Below are 19,295 nucleotides of genomic sequence, written 5' to 3' on the forward strand. Positions count from 1 at the left end.
GGAGGAGGAGGAGAAGAAGAAGAAGAAGAAGAAGAAGAAGAAGAAGAAGAAGAAGAGCAGTAAGGGATGCTTTAAAAAGAAGAAGAAGAAGAATTGGAATAGCAGATTGCTAAAAACACCAAGACCAATAGTTCTGGGATAATTGCATTTGGTTAAAAGATACGAGAGGAGAACGTTAACTCCAGCAAGTGCTGCTGTCTGGTCAGATTTTGCTTCTGCAGTGTATTTTGATTTTAAAAGCAAATTAACAAAACTCCAAACCAGAAGAGATCCTCTGTATGGATCTTGCATATCATATCTTGCTTGACCCTAAACTGAACTTAAAATGCACACACCTATAGATGTAGGTGCTTTAATTTAGCGGGTGGGTGGAAGGAAAAGGAGGCATTGTTTTGCCTTCCTTCAGGGTCATTTTTTAGCATTATATTATCATAGCCAGCTGGCGATGCAATAAGGTTTTGACCTAACTTTGATCTCCTCGTTTTTCCTCTGTTGCATGTGGGATGGTTGCAAAGCGACAGGTGTCAAATTAGTATGCATTTCTTCACCAACTGTGTCCACTGGGACATTGCATGAGATGCATTTGTGAGCCAGTACAGTGCTTAGAGTGTTTGATAAGAACCAAGGATACCAGAGTTGAACCCGCCCCAAACTCTGCCATGGGTGGGTGACTTTGGACCAATTGTCGCCTCTCAGCCTAACCTACCTCACAGGACTATACAGTCATACCTCGGGTTGAATATGCTTCATGTTGAGCGCATTTGAGTTGCGCTCCATGGCAACCCAGAAGTAACGGAGTGCGTTACTTCCGGGTTTCGCTGCTCGTGCATGCGCAGATGCTCAAAATGATGTCACACGCATACGCAGAAGCGGTGAAAAGCAACGTGCGCATGTGCAGACATGCCGTCATTAGTTACATTTGCTTCTGGATGTGAACGGGGCTCCAGAATGGATCCCATTCGTATCCAGAGATTCCACTGTATATGCTACCTTGAGCTCATTGAAGGAAAGGTAGGATATAAATGTAGCGCTCTCTCTCTCTCTCTCTCTCTCTCTCTCTCTCTCTCTCTCTCTTTGAAATCAGCACCTCACATTTCTACCTCCTCCCAGATCTTTTCTCTAGAACATCACTGCTGCATTTTGTTCCAGGAAAGACAGCAACATATTGAAGAGCTAGTAACCATTCACAATGTCTAGACAGAATTAGCATGGGGAATGAGCATGTGCACAGGGCAACACAAGCAGGAGCCCCCCTGACCCCCCCTCCACACTTGTATAGTAAGCCCTCAACTTATGGCGGGGGTTATGTTCCAGTGATCAGCCCCAAACCAAAATCGCATCCAGTCAAAATACATTGGGTTCAATGGTGGGTGAGATCGCCAAAGTCTCTCCCCCCCCCCCGGACACCTGCCCCCTTTCTGCTCCCCCCCCCATTTTATTTTTTTGCCAAGCACATAAAGCTGGAAGTGCAAAAGCTAAATGTGTGTAAGTTGCAGGCCTACTGTACAGGCATGAGTCTTTTCTGCAGATGACCTAATGACCTGCTGTTGTGTTTGCTTTCTGCATTTTGAACAGCTGAAAACGGCAGTATTGAAAGAGACTTCAGCGCAGGCAAATCTCTCTTCCTTTCAGAAGCGCCAAGTTCACGCACATTGGAAGGAAGCCATGAGGCCTGATGTGGCCCTCCACCAGCATGGGGAGGCCAGGCGGGGCCTGCTACCACAGCAGATGGCCCCATGTGTATGGGCAATCTATCCGGAAGATATTTGTATTCTGAGGAGATGCTGATACGGATGACGTTATGGGCGCCCTGCCAGCCAGCTGTTGACCTTTCTTCCAAGTAACTTCTAATTCCTGCCACACATATCGGAGAGCAGTCAGCAAAAACCATCCTAGCCCTGCCCCGCTTTCTCTCCCATTCCTGCTGCCTCCAAGCATTTAAGCATGGCATTAGGAGTTGGCACTCCAAACTCAGCTATCTCGGCTTCCCAAGACACCGGCGGGGTTAGCTGGTTCAAGACTCGAGCCACTGGCCCCCAAGCATCTGTGCTAGGCCAACCACAGATGTGGCTCTGACTACCCTTTCCTTGCTTAGAGTAATTTCTTCTCCCCCAAAATGGCATTACTTCTGAATCCTGCTGACATGGGGCCTTCCGCCACAGCAGGGAGGGACGATGGGGCCCTCTGCTGCTGTGGGAAGGCCCGACGGGGCTCAGCCACTCAAGATTGGAAGGACTTAGGCCCATCCCCGCATACTTTGGGGTAGGGCTGAGCTGTACTCAGCCCCATAGACTTGGAACCTAAGAATAACAATAACAATTTATTATTTATATGCTACCCATCTGACTGGGTTGCCCCAGCCACTCTGGGCATCTCCCCACAAAGTATTAGAAACACAACAAAACATCAACCATTAAAAACTTCCCTGAACATATGCTTCCTTTTATTCTTAGAACGATTCTCACAAGCCATGTGGTCTTCCCCAGAAACTTACCATATTCCTCCACAGTGAATACTTTCTTATTTCTGTAGTCCTCTCCCATTTTGAAGGTGTACGATCCCAGGGCCGCTTCCGAGGCCAGAGGGAAAGACAGATCCACAATGCCATGGTGAGGCTTCACGTCCACCCATTGGCCTATTCGGTTCCCATTAGGATCCTGGGATAAGACCAAAAGGACTGTGAGGTTCATCCCCTTGGCTGCAGCAATAGCAATGTTCACATAACCAGATGAAGCACATCCTGAAGAAGGCTGGGCTATCCCAAGAAATGCTCTTGCCTGAGCTCCCGTCCCTGCAAACCGTGAGCAGGAGCTGACTAGACTGGCAGTACAGTCATACCTTTGTTCTCATACGGCATCCATTCCGGAAGTCCGTTTGACTTCCGGAAATGTTCGAAAACCAAAGTGTGTCTTCCGATTGGCTGCAGGAGCGTCCTGCACTCAACTGGAAGTTGCAGAAGCTGTGGCGGACTTTTGGGTTCCAAAGAATGTTCGCAAACTGGAACACTCACTTCTGGGTTTGCGGCATTCGAGAGCCAAAACGTTTGAGTTGCAAGGCGTTCGACAACCAAGGTATGACTGTAGAGTCAACAAAGATGACAGGACAGTCCTCTATGGCAGCAGTCTTCAACTTTTTCCAACCTGAGAGCCACCTCAGCCCCAAGCTGCATTTGGGGTAGGGATAAAGGAATCCTCTCAGTTTCCAACTTCCCCTGATCTTCAGTTCTCGACATTTTCACATTAGATGATGGGGATGGTTTTAAAGCCCCTGTGGAAATTTATCAGCATCTTGGTGCAAGTTTCTCCACACATGCACACTTTGGCAAAGCAATTTTTCGTAATGGAATGGATTTGTCTCCATCTGCACCCTTTGGCGTAGCCCAGGGGTGCCAGAGAGAAGTAGCTGCCCCCCAATCAATAAAAATAAATAAAAATGCATAGCTGAGTTTCTTCCCTCCCCTAACAAAAGGTTTGCTTCCCTTAACAAATGTCTTGCCCCCCCCCCAGCAAAAATCCTGGCTACACCCATGTCTGCACCATATACTTGTTGTACAAAATTGGGGGGTGGCCTTTACAGCCCAACTCCCCAAGGGGCTCAGAGTCCCCTAAGTCCAGAGAAGAAAAGCAAGGCAGATATTTATTTTTTCTGTTGCAATGGAGTGCCCCCACCTCTGTATAACACATTCAAAGCAGTATCATGCCACTATGGCTTCCCCCAAGGAATCCTGGGAACCTTCATTTGTTAAGGGTGCTGAGAGTCCTTATGAGATTCCCTTATTTCCCTCGCAGAGCTACCATTCCCAGAGTCATTTAACAGGCAATCTCTCTTCCCAGGAGACACTCTCTTCCATCCTCGTCTTGCAGCCAAAAGAGACAGATTTCTTTCTCTTCCCTTCTGCCTTGGTCCCTTCCCTTCCTCCTGCTGCCAGAGCCAAGTGTGTATAACTGAATTCACGCTAATAATATGCATGTATGATGCAGGTGCGCTGTATTTGCATTTCAAATGACGCTTCCACTGTTACCAACAAAGTCTTCCCTTGAAAACCAAAAAGCGGCTTTGGGGAGGTGTTTTCTTTTATTGGAACTTGGAAGGGTGACAAAGTTAAATCCCAACTTCCTGCCTCCATCCTCACAGTCCTGAGGCTGCCATTTATATAGTAAAAATGTACATTTTGTTTGCATTCAGGCAATTGACATCACATTTAGTTTGCAATAGTTTGGGGGCCAATTCAGAAAGGCAATTGGCAATTGGCGCTTCTCATATTGCTTTAGCAGTTGCTGGCAGGTGTTTGGTTGAATGCAGGCAACCGTTGACCAAATAGTTATTAACATTTACCACAGTGGGGGCATATAACCTTCTGTTGAGTCTTACAACAGGTTGAGGACAATTCCACTATTGGATTGCATCCCATGAACAGGAGAATGCAGTAATACAGGTGTATGACTCAGTTCTCATAATTTGGCAGGGAAATATAGACAACTGGCTTATCATGTGGATATCTATGCATAGTGATGTCAGGGACTGGACTGAGGAGGAATGGTGGGGATCGCCTCCCCTTCCTGAACTGTTATGTACTGAAGTTCTCACCCTGGGCCAGCAGGGGTATACTGTAGATAGTTATGCAAATGAAGGATCGAAAGTGACGTTCAGTGACTGGATAGTTTTAGAAAGTTGCTACAGTAACGTTGTACTAGAGCTCTATATAAGCAGGCTGACTGAGCCCTTCAGCTCAGTTCTGTTCTGGCCTCTGAATAAACAAGAGCTGTTTGAAGAATCGCTGTGTCGTCTGATATGTTCACCCACAACTTAACATGAACGTTCCCAAAAAGAGAAGGACAGTATAGATTTGCAACAGTGGTTTGTGGAAGGGCATAGTTCAGAGGCTGCAGAGGGGAGAAGCTGGGAAATATTGGGAGAGGAACAGCAGGAAGAAGAAGAAGCACCAGGGGAGAGACAGCTGACAGACTCAGTGTCTTTGGAAAGCATTCCTGACCCCCCCTTCTCCCAGGAGCTGGCATGCATTGAGAGTAGTAGAACAGAAAGCTCAGAGGCAGAAAGCACAGATCAGCCAGAGCAGGGATGACGTAGGATAAGGGAGACTGAGGGGGTGGGACTTGGAGCAACACCATTATCTAAGAAAGACCGTATTCCTGCATCTCTCTCTCTGTGAATATTGACTAAACTACTTGGTAAGAACTCTTCTTGTTTATCTGCTTCTTGACTGCCACCGTGGGAGGGACAGGATTCCCTGTAGCCTAACAGGTGGTAAGTACTTAATAAATGACAATATTAATGGAAAGGGGCAGCTTAGACCTACATTTCACACCCACTGCTCTTTGATGGTATGCCTACTTAGGTTCAAGCCAAAAGCAAATCTATTTTAACAAGAGCAACTCACAGAAGGGACCACTGGGGTTGTTTCCCTGTCCAGCAGCCTCTCCAAGCCAAAACTATAGTTCCCAAGCTTACAATTGCAACCATATTACTTTAAATGTGTAGTGTAGACATGCCCTGATGTTCAAATGGTCTCAAAGGACAGGATGGGAACAAAAGGAAAACATCACGACCAACCCTAGTTACTTACTCTCAGCTCTAGCAAAGGGATCTGCAAATGACAAGAGAGAGGGACAACGTCAGTGTCAATGAGAAACAGAGCAGCTTCCATGTCCCCCAGCATTCTGTAAAACCAGCCAAGGAAATGACAGTTCTGTCCTGCCTGCACTCTCGAACTGACATTACTAGCAGCATGATAAGATAGCAATTGCAACCCATCTGTGGGCTATAGGAAATGAGGCTGGGTCAGCTGTTTGCCTTGCTTGCCAATCTTCTGCCATAGAATCAGAATTCTAGAATTCCAATTCTAGAATTGGAAGGGACCCTAAGGGTCATCTAGGGTCACCTGCAATGGAAGAATCTCAGCTAAAGCATCCATAACAGATGGCCATCCAAACTCTGCTTAAAAAGGAAGGACTCTCCAAGGAAGGAGAGTCCACCACCGCCCAAAGGAGACAGTGCCTGCCCCTACAGACCTACATATGTGGGAACAACTGTTCAAGCACCAGCCCCCATCATGCTGATATTGATCATGTGACCACTAGAGGGCATGTAAAGAAAGGGTTCTGGTTGGTGGATGCACCACACAAGTCCCACTATCTGAACTCAGGAAATCGTTTTTTAGGCAAGCGTTCACATAACAAGTTGACAATTTGATTCCTATCGGGAAATTTCCAATGCGTGAAATATTAACCCCAAAATGAAAGGGGAAAATAGGAAAACCCTTGGAAACCTTGCAAAAGATAAAGAAGGAGGGGGGGAAACCTTTCCCCTTCCTTCCATCATGGTTTATGGTGAAACGGCTGTCGTGAATCAGCAAAACACAAAAAAGTAAGGCTTGTTTAAGGTTGCTTATGTTATTTGTTTACAGCACCACACGCAGGTCTGGCTGTTCAGATCTCTCAGGGGTGGCCAACTCTCAACAGACTGCGATCTACTCACAGAGTTAAAAACTGGCAGTGATCTACCCCCTTATGGGGGGTTCAGGTCAAAGTTGTTTGGCTTTTTTAGGGAGGAGGAAAGCCTCATTTTTGGCAGGGTGCAGGGCAAAAATGTTGAGCTTGTTTTAGCTTTTTGGGGGGTTGCCAGTGATCTACCACAGACATCTAGTGATCTACTGGTAGATCACGATCTACCTGTTGGACGTGCCTGAGATATCTGTATCTGCAGTTTGTATAGTGAAGTTTGTGTACTAATTCCTCATGTTTCATCACCACTGAAATGCTCCTAATACAGAGCTAATGTCCCGCGGAAACTCTGGGCCCAATTCACAAGCGAATGGAAGCATGAGAAACTCCTAAAGATGTTCCACCACTTGAGAAATAACAAAGTATTTGTCTCTGGGTCCAGTAAGGAGACCTTCCTGGGCTTATGACATTTTGAGGAATTGATAGTCTGTGATCATAATAAGAGACCAATACTTACAGATTTATTGCGGGCCTTAAATTGATCATCAAGTTGCACAATTCGAAGTTTTACTGAAGGGGGAAAACAAAGAAACAGAGAGATTATTTGTTTCTGGTTTCTGTTGTTGCTCCCACATACTTTCTTCATGTTGTTGCATTTTAAAACCAAGGACTAGATTTCCACCCCCTGCTGAATTAGCAAGGCAAATTGTTGATGTCAACTTATTATTGTATGCAAATCTGTAGAGCATCTGGGCTCTTGAAAGGCACTCGGCTTTGGTTTAATAGCTTAGTTCTTGGAACACTGAGTTTGCTTATTTGATTCCTATATGCCGGGAACACCGTTCCATCCCCAAAGATGGGACAGAAGCTACGTACAGTCTTCTTCCTGGTTCCATGGCCACTCCGATACCCACCTCTCTCTCCAGGCTTGTAAAAGGGCTTGTCTAGATCCATCAGGTTAATTGTGGGAGAGCCCTTGACCTGCACCTTCTTGGAGCCCTTAAAGCTTACGCTGTCACCCTGTAGGACTAGGATGTGAACACGGGCCATTTCTCCTTCCTTCACAGTGCCAAAGAGAAAAGCAAAACATGTTCTAGCAGGAGGAACGAGAACAGAAAAGTATTTTGCAGTAGAGAGGGTATGTCTCAAAAACTGCCCCTTGCTCTTCTACCAACTTTGCTCTCCCCTAGGGATCAGGGAGTCAACACCAGACACACACTTCCATTTATTCCTCCCCCTCCCAAAAGATACACATCCCCTTCTCTCTCTTTGCATGTCCATCTTGGTTTTCTCTTTCATCCATGTTCTCTCAGTACAGTTCCACCTCCACCCGCTTCTCTATCCCCTTCTCTTCTCTTCCTCTTAAGTCATTCCCCCCTTCCTCTCTAATTTAAATTCTCCTAGTGCCAAGGGTGCATGAAAGAAAGGGAATGATTGAGAAATGCAAGACTTACCAATGGAATGTAGTAGCTCTCTGTTTTCTGGGCAACAAAGGCTGGTACCTGAAGAGGGCAAGATGGAGGTGTGGGAATGTTAAGGATAGCAGGAAATGATATACTGAATAAACATTATCCTTCCTTCACTCACGCTACTGAGTGATGTAGCAGAGCAGATTCCCCTCAATATTGTTGTTGTTGTTTAGTCGTTTAGTCGTGACCGACTCTTCGTGACCCCATGGACCAGAGCACGCCAGGCACCCCTGCCTTCCACTGCCTCCCGCAGTTTAGTCAAACTCATGCTGGTAGCTTCGAGAACACTGTCCAACCATCTCGTCCTCTGTCGTCCCCTTCTCCTTGTGCCCTCCATCTTTCCCAACATCAGGGTCTTTTCCAGGGAGTCTTCTCTTCTCATGAGGTGGCCAAAGTATTGGAGTCTCAGCTTCAGGATCTGTCCTTCCAGTGAGCACTCAGGGCTGATTTCCTTCAGAATGGATAGGTTTGATCTTCTTGCAGTCCATGGGACTCTCAAGAGTCTCCTCCAGCACCATAATTCAAAAGCATCAATTCTTCGGCGATCAGCCTTCTTTATGGTCCAGCTCTCACTTCCATACTTCACTACTGGGAAAACCATAGCTTTAACTATACGGACCCCTCAATATAGCAGGAAGCTAATTTGCAGATTCGTTTGAATCTCTTTAGTTACCGTAAGTAATCCAATCTGGCTTGCCCAGATGGATTATTCCTGGTGTCCCCTTTTTTATCCTCTTAAAAGAATAAAGAGACGAGTCTTTCCTTTAAAAGTAACAATAAGTTTACTCACATTTCAGTTCATCATTTGATCCCTGAAAGGCAGGCTTTACTTAGTAGTTACATAACAAAGTTTGAGTTTGTCTCATATGGAGATTGAGCTCATGTGCTGCTGGCTAGGAGCCAGCAGACAGCAAAATTACATTAAGAGCACAAAATGGCTGCAGGAGAGCAGCATGGCAGCAAGAGATCAGCATCAAGAGAGAGAAAATGGCTGCGTGACTCGGCTCTTTTATGGAGTCAGCCAGGGCCACGCCCATCTCCCAGATCACATGCAGGGGGAGGATGCTCCAGATCAGTGGAACAGGAAGTTACACTGACTGGAGTAACACCCCCTTGCCTTGCACTTGACTTCCAATGGATTATATCCCATAGGAGGAATGGAAGAAAAGGGGTTAAGTACAACAAAGGTAAGAGATTAAAGCAGAAAACATATGAGAAGCAACTGTGAAAACAGGGTAGATTTAATCTATAAAGATGATTTAGTAGAGGAACCATTGCTTTTTACTATGTTGAAACATATCCGGGCATGCAATATATTTTCACCATAGAGGAGTTTGGCCAGCTAGTCCTGGGCTCAGTTGAGGCCACTGTCTTCATCCATAAACCTATCCCTGCTCCCCACCCCACTATCATTCCTAGACCCATTCCCACACCTGCCTCTTCACCAGCTCCGTCTGGGAATTTTGCTCCAACTGTACGTAATGCTCTCTGTAAAGGATGTGGTCTTTAATGTTCTGGACCGCCCGTGTATAAAATGGGAATGCATATTTTTGCCTGTCTGCTGGTGCCCTGCAGTTCATAAAACCAAGGCATAGGTGTCCACCATTGCTGATGTGCCTAAGTGCACATTTCTCTCTTTCCAAAGACAGGAAATCTGAAAACTTCTCTGAGCAGGTGTTCCAAGGGGAGGAGCGCATGATTGACAAGGAAGGTCTAGTGGGAAAAGATAGATACCTAGGAGGTGAGTAGATCAAAGTGGCCTCAGGTAACATGCAGAACTTTTTGTTGAGCTTGGGAGGAAAGGCCTACCTATGAACAAGGAATCCTGCTAAGAGCCTAGTGAATTTAGGGACTCTTTTAAACTAGAGCAAGTGGGTTGCTTTTAACCAATTTTAATTTGTTTTTGCTCCAAAGGGAATATTCCAAGTTTCTGTAATTTCTCTGTAACATTTGCATGTTTTATACTTCATCGCTGCCTGCTGCTCCCATTCATCCTATACACTATTTTCCTGTTCCCGTGTGGTCTTTGATTATTCCAAACACTCTTAACACTTGCAGTTTTACTATCACCCTACCTAAGGAGGCTTCAGAGAGACCCCTGGGAAATTTTGCAGGCTGTTTGGTAAGGGGCAGCCTGGCAAATAATTGATCTCTTAATCTCTTATATTGATATTGTGTTTATATATTGATATTATTTATGCATTTTTATTTGAATGCAAATCATTTGACATAGTTTTTTATTGCACTTATTATGCTTGTATATATTTATGCATTTTTACTTATTTATTGTATTTTATCTATTGTAAGGGATGCGGGTGGTGCTGTGGGTTAAACCACAGAGCCTAGGACTTGCTGATCAAAAGGTCGGCGGTTTGAATCCCCATGACAGGGTGAGCTCCCGTTGCTCGGTCCCTGCTCCTGCCAAGCTAGCAGTTCGAAAGCACCCCAGTGCAAGTAGATAAATAGGTATCACTGCGGCGGGAAGGTAAACGGCGTTTCTGTGCACTGCTCTGGTTCGCCAGAAGCGGCTTAGTCATGCTGGCCACATGACCTGGAAGCTGTACGCCGGCTCTCTCGGCCAATAAAGAAGAAGAAGAAGAGTTTGGATTTGATATCCCACCTTTCACTCCCTTTAAGGAGTCTCAAAGCGGCTAACATTCTCCTTTCCCTTCCTCCCCCACAACAAACACTCTGTGAGGTGAGTGGGGCTGAGAGACTTCAAAGAAGTGTGACTGGCCCAAGGTCACCCAGCAGCTGCATGTGGAGGAGCGGAGACGCGAACCCGGTTCCCCAGATTAGGAGACTACCACTCTTAACCACTACACCACACTGGCGAGATGAGCGCCGCAACCCCAGAGTCAGCCAAGACTGGACCTAATGGTCAGGGGTCCCTTTACCTTTACCGTATCTATTGTAAACCACTTTGAGATCTTTGGCTAGTAAGTGGTCTACAAATGGAAATAATAATAATAATAAGGTTATTCCCAGCAGCCTTCACATGGTAGCTCATGACTATGATGCACAAGCAAGATAATGTGAAACAGACTACACACGTGAAATGGATTTTATATTTATAAGCTGTAACAGTTTGTAAGGAGGAAAAAGCGGCTGACTGTAAGAGTGGCAAGTGAAAGATGACAACTGGACATTAAATAAGAAATGATGCAGCTATGGGAGGAAATGATCAACATATGTTTGCTACAGGAGCAGGAAACCTGATTTTAAGAAATTGTATTAAATTGAAGTAATTCGGTTTGATTTGTAATAATTTGGAAAATTAATAAAAATAATTTGAAAAACAAAGATAATGTGAAACAGAGCTCCCTTTGTTGCAGGAGTGTGGCCATGCAGATATCACTGGGTTACACCTTCCAACATCCCTGATCATTATCCATACTAATTGGGGCAGACAGGAGCTGGAAGCCACTGAGTTGCTTGCAATATATGAAGCTTGCCTGGAAGCTGGTGCATTCATAGGTCCCTGGTTTCTCCACATCCTTCTCCAGCAGGGTGTGGTTCTCCAATGTCATCTCTAATGTTATTTTCACGTGGACTGTCTCCAGGAGGTTGCTCAGAAGCACACAGAACTCTTCAGTATCCGGATGGTGAATGACTGCTGGGAAGGTCAATAGATAGTGGCTGCAAGAGAAGAAGAAAGGACCATTGAAGAGGTTGCTCTTGGCCTTTAGAAAAGCAGCTAAAAGGACACTCACCTGTTGCTTTCTGGGGGCAGGGATGGTCAGCTGGCAGCCTGCAAATCACATTCATATACCTGTCAGATTTTAATTGGCTTACCCCTCTCTTTGCTATACAAAGAAGCAGCTTGTTACCTGGAATACACTCAACTGCTTGAGAAATCAGAAGCTACTGTTGAGGGACCCCAAGGGCCCCAAAATGTGATAATGCGGACCCCCGAGTATGACTGTCAAAAGGGAACTTATAGTATTTAGATCCCATCCTTCCTCCCAAAGGAGCCCAGAACAGCAAACACATCCATAAAATAATATACCGGTAGTTTTAAAAACCAGTTTTTAAAAAATCTTCTAAAAGCGCTTAACATTTTCTTTAAATGTTAAAAACTTAAAGAAAAAAAAAAAACTACACATATACAACCACTGACTCCCACAGCTAATAATATCACAATGGGCAAATTTTTCAGCCACCATATGCCTAGGGAATGTTTTTAGATTCTTCCTGAAGGTTAAGAATGAGCAAGACCAGAGAGGGCATTCCACAAAGTGAGAACCACCACCAAGAGGGAACTTATAGTAGCCTATCGCTTTGAGGCTCACTGGAAGGACAGATCCTGAAGCTGAGGCTCCAATAGTTTGGCCACCTCATGAGAAGAGAAGACTCCCTGGAAAAGACCCTGATGTTGGAAAAGATTGAGGGCACAAGGAGAAGGGGACAACAGAGGACGAGATGGTTGGACAGTGTTCTCAAAGCTACCAGCATGAGTTTGACCAAACTGCGGGAGGCAGTGGAAGACAGGAGTGGCTGGCGTGTTCTGGTCCATGGGGTCACAAAGAGTCGGACACGACTAAACGACTAAACAACAACAAGAACATCACTTTGAGGAACTGCTGAGAATCCCTTTCACTTTGCAAGCGCCCATCGCCCCAACAGGGCAGAGAACAGCTAAAATCCTTATCACGCTAGCACACAAATACATGGTACAGAGCACAAAGCACAATAAGCGTTTGCAACAGATCATCCAGGGACATGCAGACACTGCAAATGTTGAATGTATCTAGAAATGAATAAAGCTATATGCCAGGATGCTAAGGCTGAGCACAAGCGCGCCAAGTTGAAATGTATCTAAATGCATTTTGGCCAGCAACAGCTTGCTTGTTTCTTTGCATGAGGTAATGAGAAATGTTTCTATACTCCAAGTAGGCTCAGGGGGACTGCTATTCTCACTTGTACCATTAACTGCTTGTGTTTCTATACAGTGGTACCTTGGGTTACAGACGCTTCAGGTTACATACGCTTCAGGTTACAGACTCCGCTAACCCAGAAATAGTACCTCGGGTTAAGAACTTTGCTTCAGGATAAGAACAGAAATCGTGCAGCGGTGGCGTGGTGGCAGAGGGAGACCCCATTAGCTAAAGTGGTACCTCAGGTTAAGAACAGTTTCAGGTTAAGAACGGACCTCCAGAACGAATTAAGTTATTAACCCAAGGTACCACTTTAGCTAATGGGGCCTCCCTCTGCCACCACACTACCGCTGCACGATTTCTGTTCTTATCCTGAAGCAAAGTTCTTAACCCGAGGTACTATTTCTGGGTTAGCGGAGTCTGTAACCTGAAGTGTCTGTAACCTGAAGCGTCTGTAACCTCGGGTTAAGTACTTAATTCGTTCCAGAGCTCCGTACTTAACCTGAAACTGTTCTTAACCTGAAGCACCACATTAGCTAATGGGGCCTCCTGCTGCCACCGTGCCGCCGGAGCACGATTTCTGTTCTCATCCTGAAGCAAAGTTCCTAACCTGAAGCACTATTTCTGGGTTAGCGGAGTCTGTAACCTGAAGTGTATGTAACCTGAAGCGCATGTAACCCGAGGTACCACTGTATATAGATCTATTTATACTGAGGCTGTAGATCTATAAAATCTGTACATTTATCTATGGATCTGTCATCCCAGCATGAGGAATGGATGGTGCACAGTGGCCATGTCAATTTTCCTGTCATGGGTGTTGGGAGGTGGGGTGGTCCGGGAGAGGGGTCCTTGCTGCCTTTGCATGTGGTAGTGGGCAAGGGCTCTGCCTTGTCTGTGAGGGTGAGGCACCCATATGTGGCACCTCCGAGGTCTGGCACCAGCCTTGCTCCGAAAAGTAATGGGAAAAGCCCAGGGAAACAATTTGATGATGACATTCCCCAGAAAAAAAAATAAAAACAAAGAGTAGCAATTTCATAATAACCACCCAAGACCACAATAATTCTGTTTTTATATGTTCTGGAAGTTGCCTGGAGTGGCTGGGGAAACCCAGCCACATGGGCGGGGTATAAATAATAAAATTATTATTATTATTAAGAAGAGCCCTACTGTGGCAAATCAAAAGCCCCTCCAGACCAGCACCCTGTTCTCACAGGAGCCAACTAGATGCCTGGAAGAAGCACCTGAGCACCACAGCATTCTCTCCAATTGTGATCCCCAGCAAGTGGTATTTAGAGGAATACGCACATCCCACTTAAAAATCTGCCCAGGAAATAGAAATGAAAAATAAACATCTTACGGGTCTGAAATGACTGGAGCTGTGAGTGAGAGCAGAGCCAGGGCCCAGAGGAACATAGCTGCCCCCATAGTTGGAGCTGCGATGGGCTGCAGAGAAAAGATCTCCGTTGGTGCTCAGAACAGCCAGCGCTGGTGTAGAGACCTAAATAGTCGCCCAGTGAGTCCTCTGTTCACCCACAAGGCACATGAACTTAATTTCATCTGAGTCAATATTGACTCTCCTCCTCCTCAGAGTAAACACCGTATGTCCCTGAGGCTCCTCCCTTCAACTCCATGCAGGGAGGTGGCTGCGACTGTTCAGATGAAAGAGAGACCACTCCTTGCCAGCCTTCAGGGCAGACTGAGAAGGGATTAGAAATGGTGTGAACCAGAATCTGTTGTCTTTGTCCATGGAGACAAGACTACAGATTGTCTTGTCTTTTCCCAGTAGTGATGTATGGAAGTGAGAGCTGGACCATAAAGAAGGCTGGTCGCTGAAGAATTGATGCTTTTGAATTATGGTGCTGAAGGAAACTCTTGAGAGTCCCATGGACTGCAAGAAGATCAAACCTCTCCATTCTTAAGGAAATCAGCCCTGAGTGCTCACTGGAAGGACAGATCCTGAAGCTGAGGCTCCAGTACTTTGGCCACCTCATGAGAAGAGAAGACTCCCTGGAAAAGACCCTGATGTTGGGAAAGATGGAGGGCACAAGGAGAAGGGGACGACAGAGGACGAGATGGTTGGACAGTGTTCTCGAAGCTACCAGCATGAGTTTGACTAAACTGCGGGAGGCAGTGGAAGGCAGGAGTGCCTGGCGTGCTCTGGTCCAGGGGGTCACAAAGAGTCGGACAACACTAAACAACTAAACAACAACTTCGAACCAGAATCTAAGGAGGGCCAACCAAATCGCAACACATATATACCTGTTTCCACAGGCCTACAGTGTTTCTGTGATTTCATCACCCGGAGAGGGAATAGATATTCAGAAACCAAGAATCATCCTATTGAGATATATGATGTGTTCAATGGCTAGATAGTGCTTGGATAACTGTGGGAAATCCTTGGAGGCCTGGGAATCCAAAGGGTAGGGCAATATGTTCATAGAATCATAGAATTGTAGAGGTGGAAGGGGCCCCATGTAGTCCAACTCCCTGCAATGCAGGAATTTCAGCTAAAGCATCTATGACAGATGGCCAAATGTCCTTCAGACTCCCAAAAAGCTATCCATATTTCCTTTTGGGAGCTTTTTTCTTTTTAAAACAACAAGAACTAAAAGATACCCTGGCTTGCAGGAGTGCTACCCAGAACTGATAGAACTTACTTGGCTAAGCAGACAACAACACCTGCACAAGCTCTGCTATCTCCTTTTATTTAGAACTCTTGCAAAATGTGTGCTCAAGATACGGTCTGTGTAGTTTGGATGCAAACCCCCCACTATTTCTCCATCCCCTCTGGGTGGAGAAACCAATAATGAGCTCAGGCTATGTGGTTTGCATACTGCAAGGACTGGACGTGCTGAATAATAGTTTCAGGCCCCCTCAGCTGGCTTGTTTGTACTCTGCCTCCTGTCGGGAAGGAGGCTGCCAGATGGATTGATTGATTATGACACTGCATGTACGTGTGCCTTGAATGATACGGAATAGATTCCAAGTGAACTTTATACATGCTAAGGAGGACAGGTAAACATGGAGGGAGAGCGATCTGTGGGTCAGTGACTGGCCAGACTACCTACAGTACATTGAGATTGGCATCAGCTAAGTGATGAGGCAATTGCAATCTATAAGGTTTTATATAAACCTGTGGAGGGAATAGTCAACCAAAGGTATCTGATAGAAGAAAGCACCACAGAAGCAATTCAAGTTTCTGTTTATTTTCCGAACTAGAGTTCCATTGCATGGTTCATGTTGTAAAAGACAGAGCCACTTTTCCCCCAAACAGTTCCCAGCTCCTTAAGTTTGGCTCATCTGAATTCCTTTTCTTTCCCATCCTGTGCTTGTTGCACCATAGGAATTTCTCCATCTAAACCAAGAAGAAGAAAAAGAAATGTAAGCTCTCTTCAATATGGAATCCAGAGTGGAGATGCAGGAATGGATCCTTTTAGGGCACATAGAAATCACATTTCTTCTCCTGGAACAGGGAGGGGGACATAATAAATCCGGATAGGTTTTCCCTTCTGCCTATTAGTCTGAAGGAAAAGGCCTTATATATCTGTGAAATCTGCATCCACTATATGAAAAGCAAATTAGCCTAGGATAAATAAAGCAGTTCATTGTTAGCATCACAGAGCATTTTAGACATAGGGCTTGTCCATACCTCCACTTGCCCCACTGATTACCCTCGGGGAAACCTGATCTTTAGAGGCGAGTCAGAACGAACAGCAATGGGGTTTTCTGCAGATTGCTGTTTGTTCCGATTTAGCACTAAAGAGTGGGTTTTCCAGGGGGAAATGGAGGAAAGGCAAAACCGCTATATGCACAGAGGCCTAAAGCATAGATGTCTGACTTCAGGCCTATGCATGACTCACCTCAGTAGCAGGGGTCTTCATATTCCACTGTGGACTGTTCATCTGAAAGAAATTAAAGCAGATCATTAAACTCAGCACTGGCCACAATCATGATATCCTCACTTCCTGATGCGTCTTTTCATTCTTCATTAGAACCACAGAATTGTAGAGTTGGAAGAGATCCTGGGGGTCATCGAGTCCAACCCTCTGCAATGCAGAAAGGCAACATAAAGCAACTAGTTTGAGAGACCCATGATAATTCTTGGTGGGACACTTGCCATTTTACAGCCCATTCACTTAGGTCCTTTCGGAGCTCTTCACAATCCGTTTTTGTTTTAATGACCCTCAACAATTTAGTACCACCAGCAAACTTGGCTATCTCATTGTTCACTTCTAACTCTAGATCGTTCATGAACAAGTTAAGAACCACAGGCCCCAATACCGAACCTTGGGGGACTCTGTTTCCCACATCCCTCCAGCAGGAGAACTGTCTATTTTTCCCTACACTCTGCTTCTTGCTACTTTAGCCACTTCCTGACGCATATTTTTGTTTGAAGATCAGCAGTTTCACATTTGAGTTCTTTGAGAACTCTTGGATGGAGACCACCCAGACCGAAGAATTTGCCGGTTGCTATTCCATCTATTAGGCCTAGAACTTTGTTGGCTTCCCATCAACCATATGATTCCAAACTAGAACTTAGACTTCACAACGTGTGGCCTCCCTAAGCTGAAGGCACCTATGATGGCCCACAAATTTTTGCTGACTGACTGAGATTGTAAATACAGGGTGATTACAGAACGCCTGAAGGCCACAGATGGTGGGCTTTATTTGGCTGGACAGGTCACAAGCTGCACAGACTTGTGAGAAACACAATGAATTAAAAATGTTACTATTTTTCAACATGAGGAAGAACCTACCTGGCTGATAATAGTCATAGACTTTGACAGCTGCTGGCTTCAGGTCCTTCACTGGAATGTCTTGGCTCATGGCCAAGGTATATGTTTGCCTCTCCTTTCCTAGCTGAGAGAAAGACTTTGGATGTAAAGAGAAGTTGAGGACAAGGTGGGGTTGAGGTCAACACTAAATGGTTAGGCCATCCTGCAATCACCTCCATCGGAGGTGAAACCGCAGAAACAAATATGCTGGCTGCTTAGATAGGATAGTTTCTGGATGAGAACAGAGTAACAGAAAATCCATGGCTCTAGTTTCAGAGGACATCTGTTTGAATTGTTGTTGTTGTTGTTGTATATTTATTTATTTATAACCGGCCTTTTTCCTCGACGGAGACTCAAGGTGGCTTACAGATAAAAACAAGATTCACTAAAAACATCATAAAAAACAATTAAACATTAATAGAATAAAAACAGATTTTATATATAATAGACTGCTCCTACAGTCTGTCCGTGACAGAGCACAGGGCCAAAAGCCACAAATTTTTTTTGGTTCCGAGCAGTGCTGTGGGTCAGCTGGCTCTCACCAGAGCGTAGGAGCAAAAAACAGATGGAAAAGTTACCTTGACCTGCATTTTGCTGCTCTTCTTCCTCCTTCCATTGTGACAATTTAATGAATTATTAATTAGATCAATAATTAAATTGACAATTTAAACAACTCTCCTTATTAACAGGCCTGGATTGTTCTCATAAGAATGCTGCAAGCAGAAGAGGAAATTCAAGAAAGTGCTGTTTACTTGGCAAGCTGGACCTGTTGAAATGCCCTTTTCTGTTACCGTTGGTCTTCTTTTTTGCCTGGCGAGGCGACTTGTGAAGGGGCCACTACAATGCAGCAGTGCCACTGGCCCAGTTGTCGAATGATGTGTGTGCTTGCCTGTTACAAAGCTGTGTTTCTTTTCCCCGTACTGACCTGGTCCAGGTAGATTGTGAGATGCTCCTCCCCAATCTCGATTCTTTTCACAAGGGGCTGTTGCTTAAGCTGGGGATACAGAATGAAAGAATTAAGGCTTCCTTTCCAACATGCCACCAGTTTTGTCACCAAAGAGAGGTTTCATAGGTCTTTCGTTGCTTGCATTGTTTGAGGAATAACTGGCAAATCTTTGAAAGAAGGGGATCAGGAATTATGTCCCTTGCAAAATCATATTTTTTGATATCCCTCTGCAAGCAATCTGTGCAGACCATGGGTAAGAGGGATCGCTCTCTCTCTCTCAGCAGCCCACTAAGTAGAGGAACACATGAATATGTGTGCATGAGAGAGAGAGAGAGGGAGAAGATGGTGGGTAGTGGAAAGAAAGTGAGAGGAAATGTTCTCGAAACAGGAGTGAGCAAGGAGGTAGCAATGCTTGATAACAAATCGTTCAAGGGGGTGGGTACTTTGTCAAAAGCTTTTTGAAACAATATTCATAGGATCACCTCTATCTATATACTTACTGACAATCTCTTTTTTTAAAAAAATAATTTTTATTAGTTTTCACAACAATAAACAAGAAAAAAGAAAACAAACACAACACAGAAAAAACAAATAAACATAAAACATGACTTCCCCATACCTCCTTTTCACTGCATCCTTATTCCAAAAGATTTTTTAGCAACCCTTTAATCAATTTTTCTATTGGTTCTCTTTAAGTTTCCATAAAATTATTATTTACAGCTGTAATTCTCTGTTTCTCACCCCTTAACATCTTAACAGTCCTCAAT

General features: G+C 45.0%; 2 protein-coding genes across 6 annotated transcripts in view; both read right to left on the reverse strand.

The window, feature by feature from the left end:
- LOC309332070 (alpha-2-macroglobulin-like protein 1) overlaps positions 1-14,324 on the reverse strand; it is a 124,766-nt gene extending 110,442 nt beyond the window's left edge. For all 3 annotated transcript variants that reach the window (XM_081844791.1, XM_081844792.1, XM_081844790.1), the window contains exons 1-7: positions 14,165-14,324; positions 11,386-11,569; positions 7,916-7,963; positions 7,376-7,520; positions 6,979-7,031; positions 5,585-5,605; positions 2,495-2,657 (exon numbers count right to left, since the gene is read on the reverse strand). In XM_081844791.1, the coding sequence (XP_081700917.1) occupies positions 2,495-2,657; positions 5,585-5,605; positions 6,979-7,031; positions 7,376-7,520; positions 7,916-7,963; positions 11,386-11,569; positions 14,165-14,232 (682 nt within the window). In that variant the 5' untranslated portion in view covers positions 14,233-14,324. The remainder of the gene's footprint in view (positions 1-2,494; positions 2,658-5,584; positions 5,606-6,978; positions 7,032-7,375; positions 7,521-7,915; positions 7,964-11,385; positions 11,570-14,164) is intronic.
- Positions 14,325-15,992: 1,668 nt separating this feature from the next.
- Positions 15,993-19,295, reverse strand: part of A2ML1 (alpha-2-macroglobulin like 1) — a 62,648-nt gene continuing 59,345 nt past the window's right edge. For all 3 annotated transcript variants that reach the window (XM_081844788.1, XM_081844789.1, XM_081844787.1), the window contains 4 exons: positions 18,508-18,576; positions 17,565-17,667; positions 16,668-16,709; positions 15,993-16,162 (listed from right to left, as the gene is read on the reverse strand). In XM_081844788.1, the coding sequence (XP_081700914.1) occupies positions 16,669-16,709; positions 17,565-17,667; positions 18,508-18,576 (213 nt within the window). In that variant the 3' untranslated portion in view covers positions 15,993-16,162; position 16,668. The remainder of the gene's footprint in view (positions 16,163-16,667; positions 16,710-17,564; positions 17,668-18,507; positions 18,577-19,295) is intronic.

This window comes from Podarcis erhardii (genome assembly GCF_964252035.2).
Source record: "Podarcis erhardii genome assembly, chromosome: 17".
Taxonomy (NCBI): domain Eukaryota; kingdom Metazoa; phylum Chordata; class Lepidosauria; order Squamata; family Lacertidae; genus Podarcis; species Podarcis erhardii.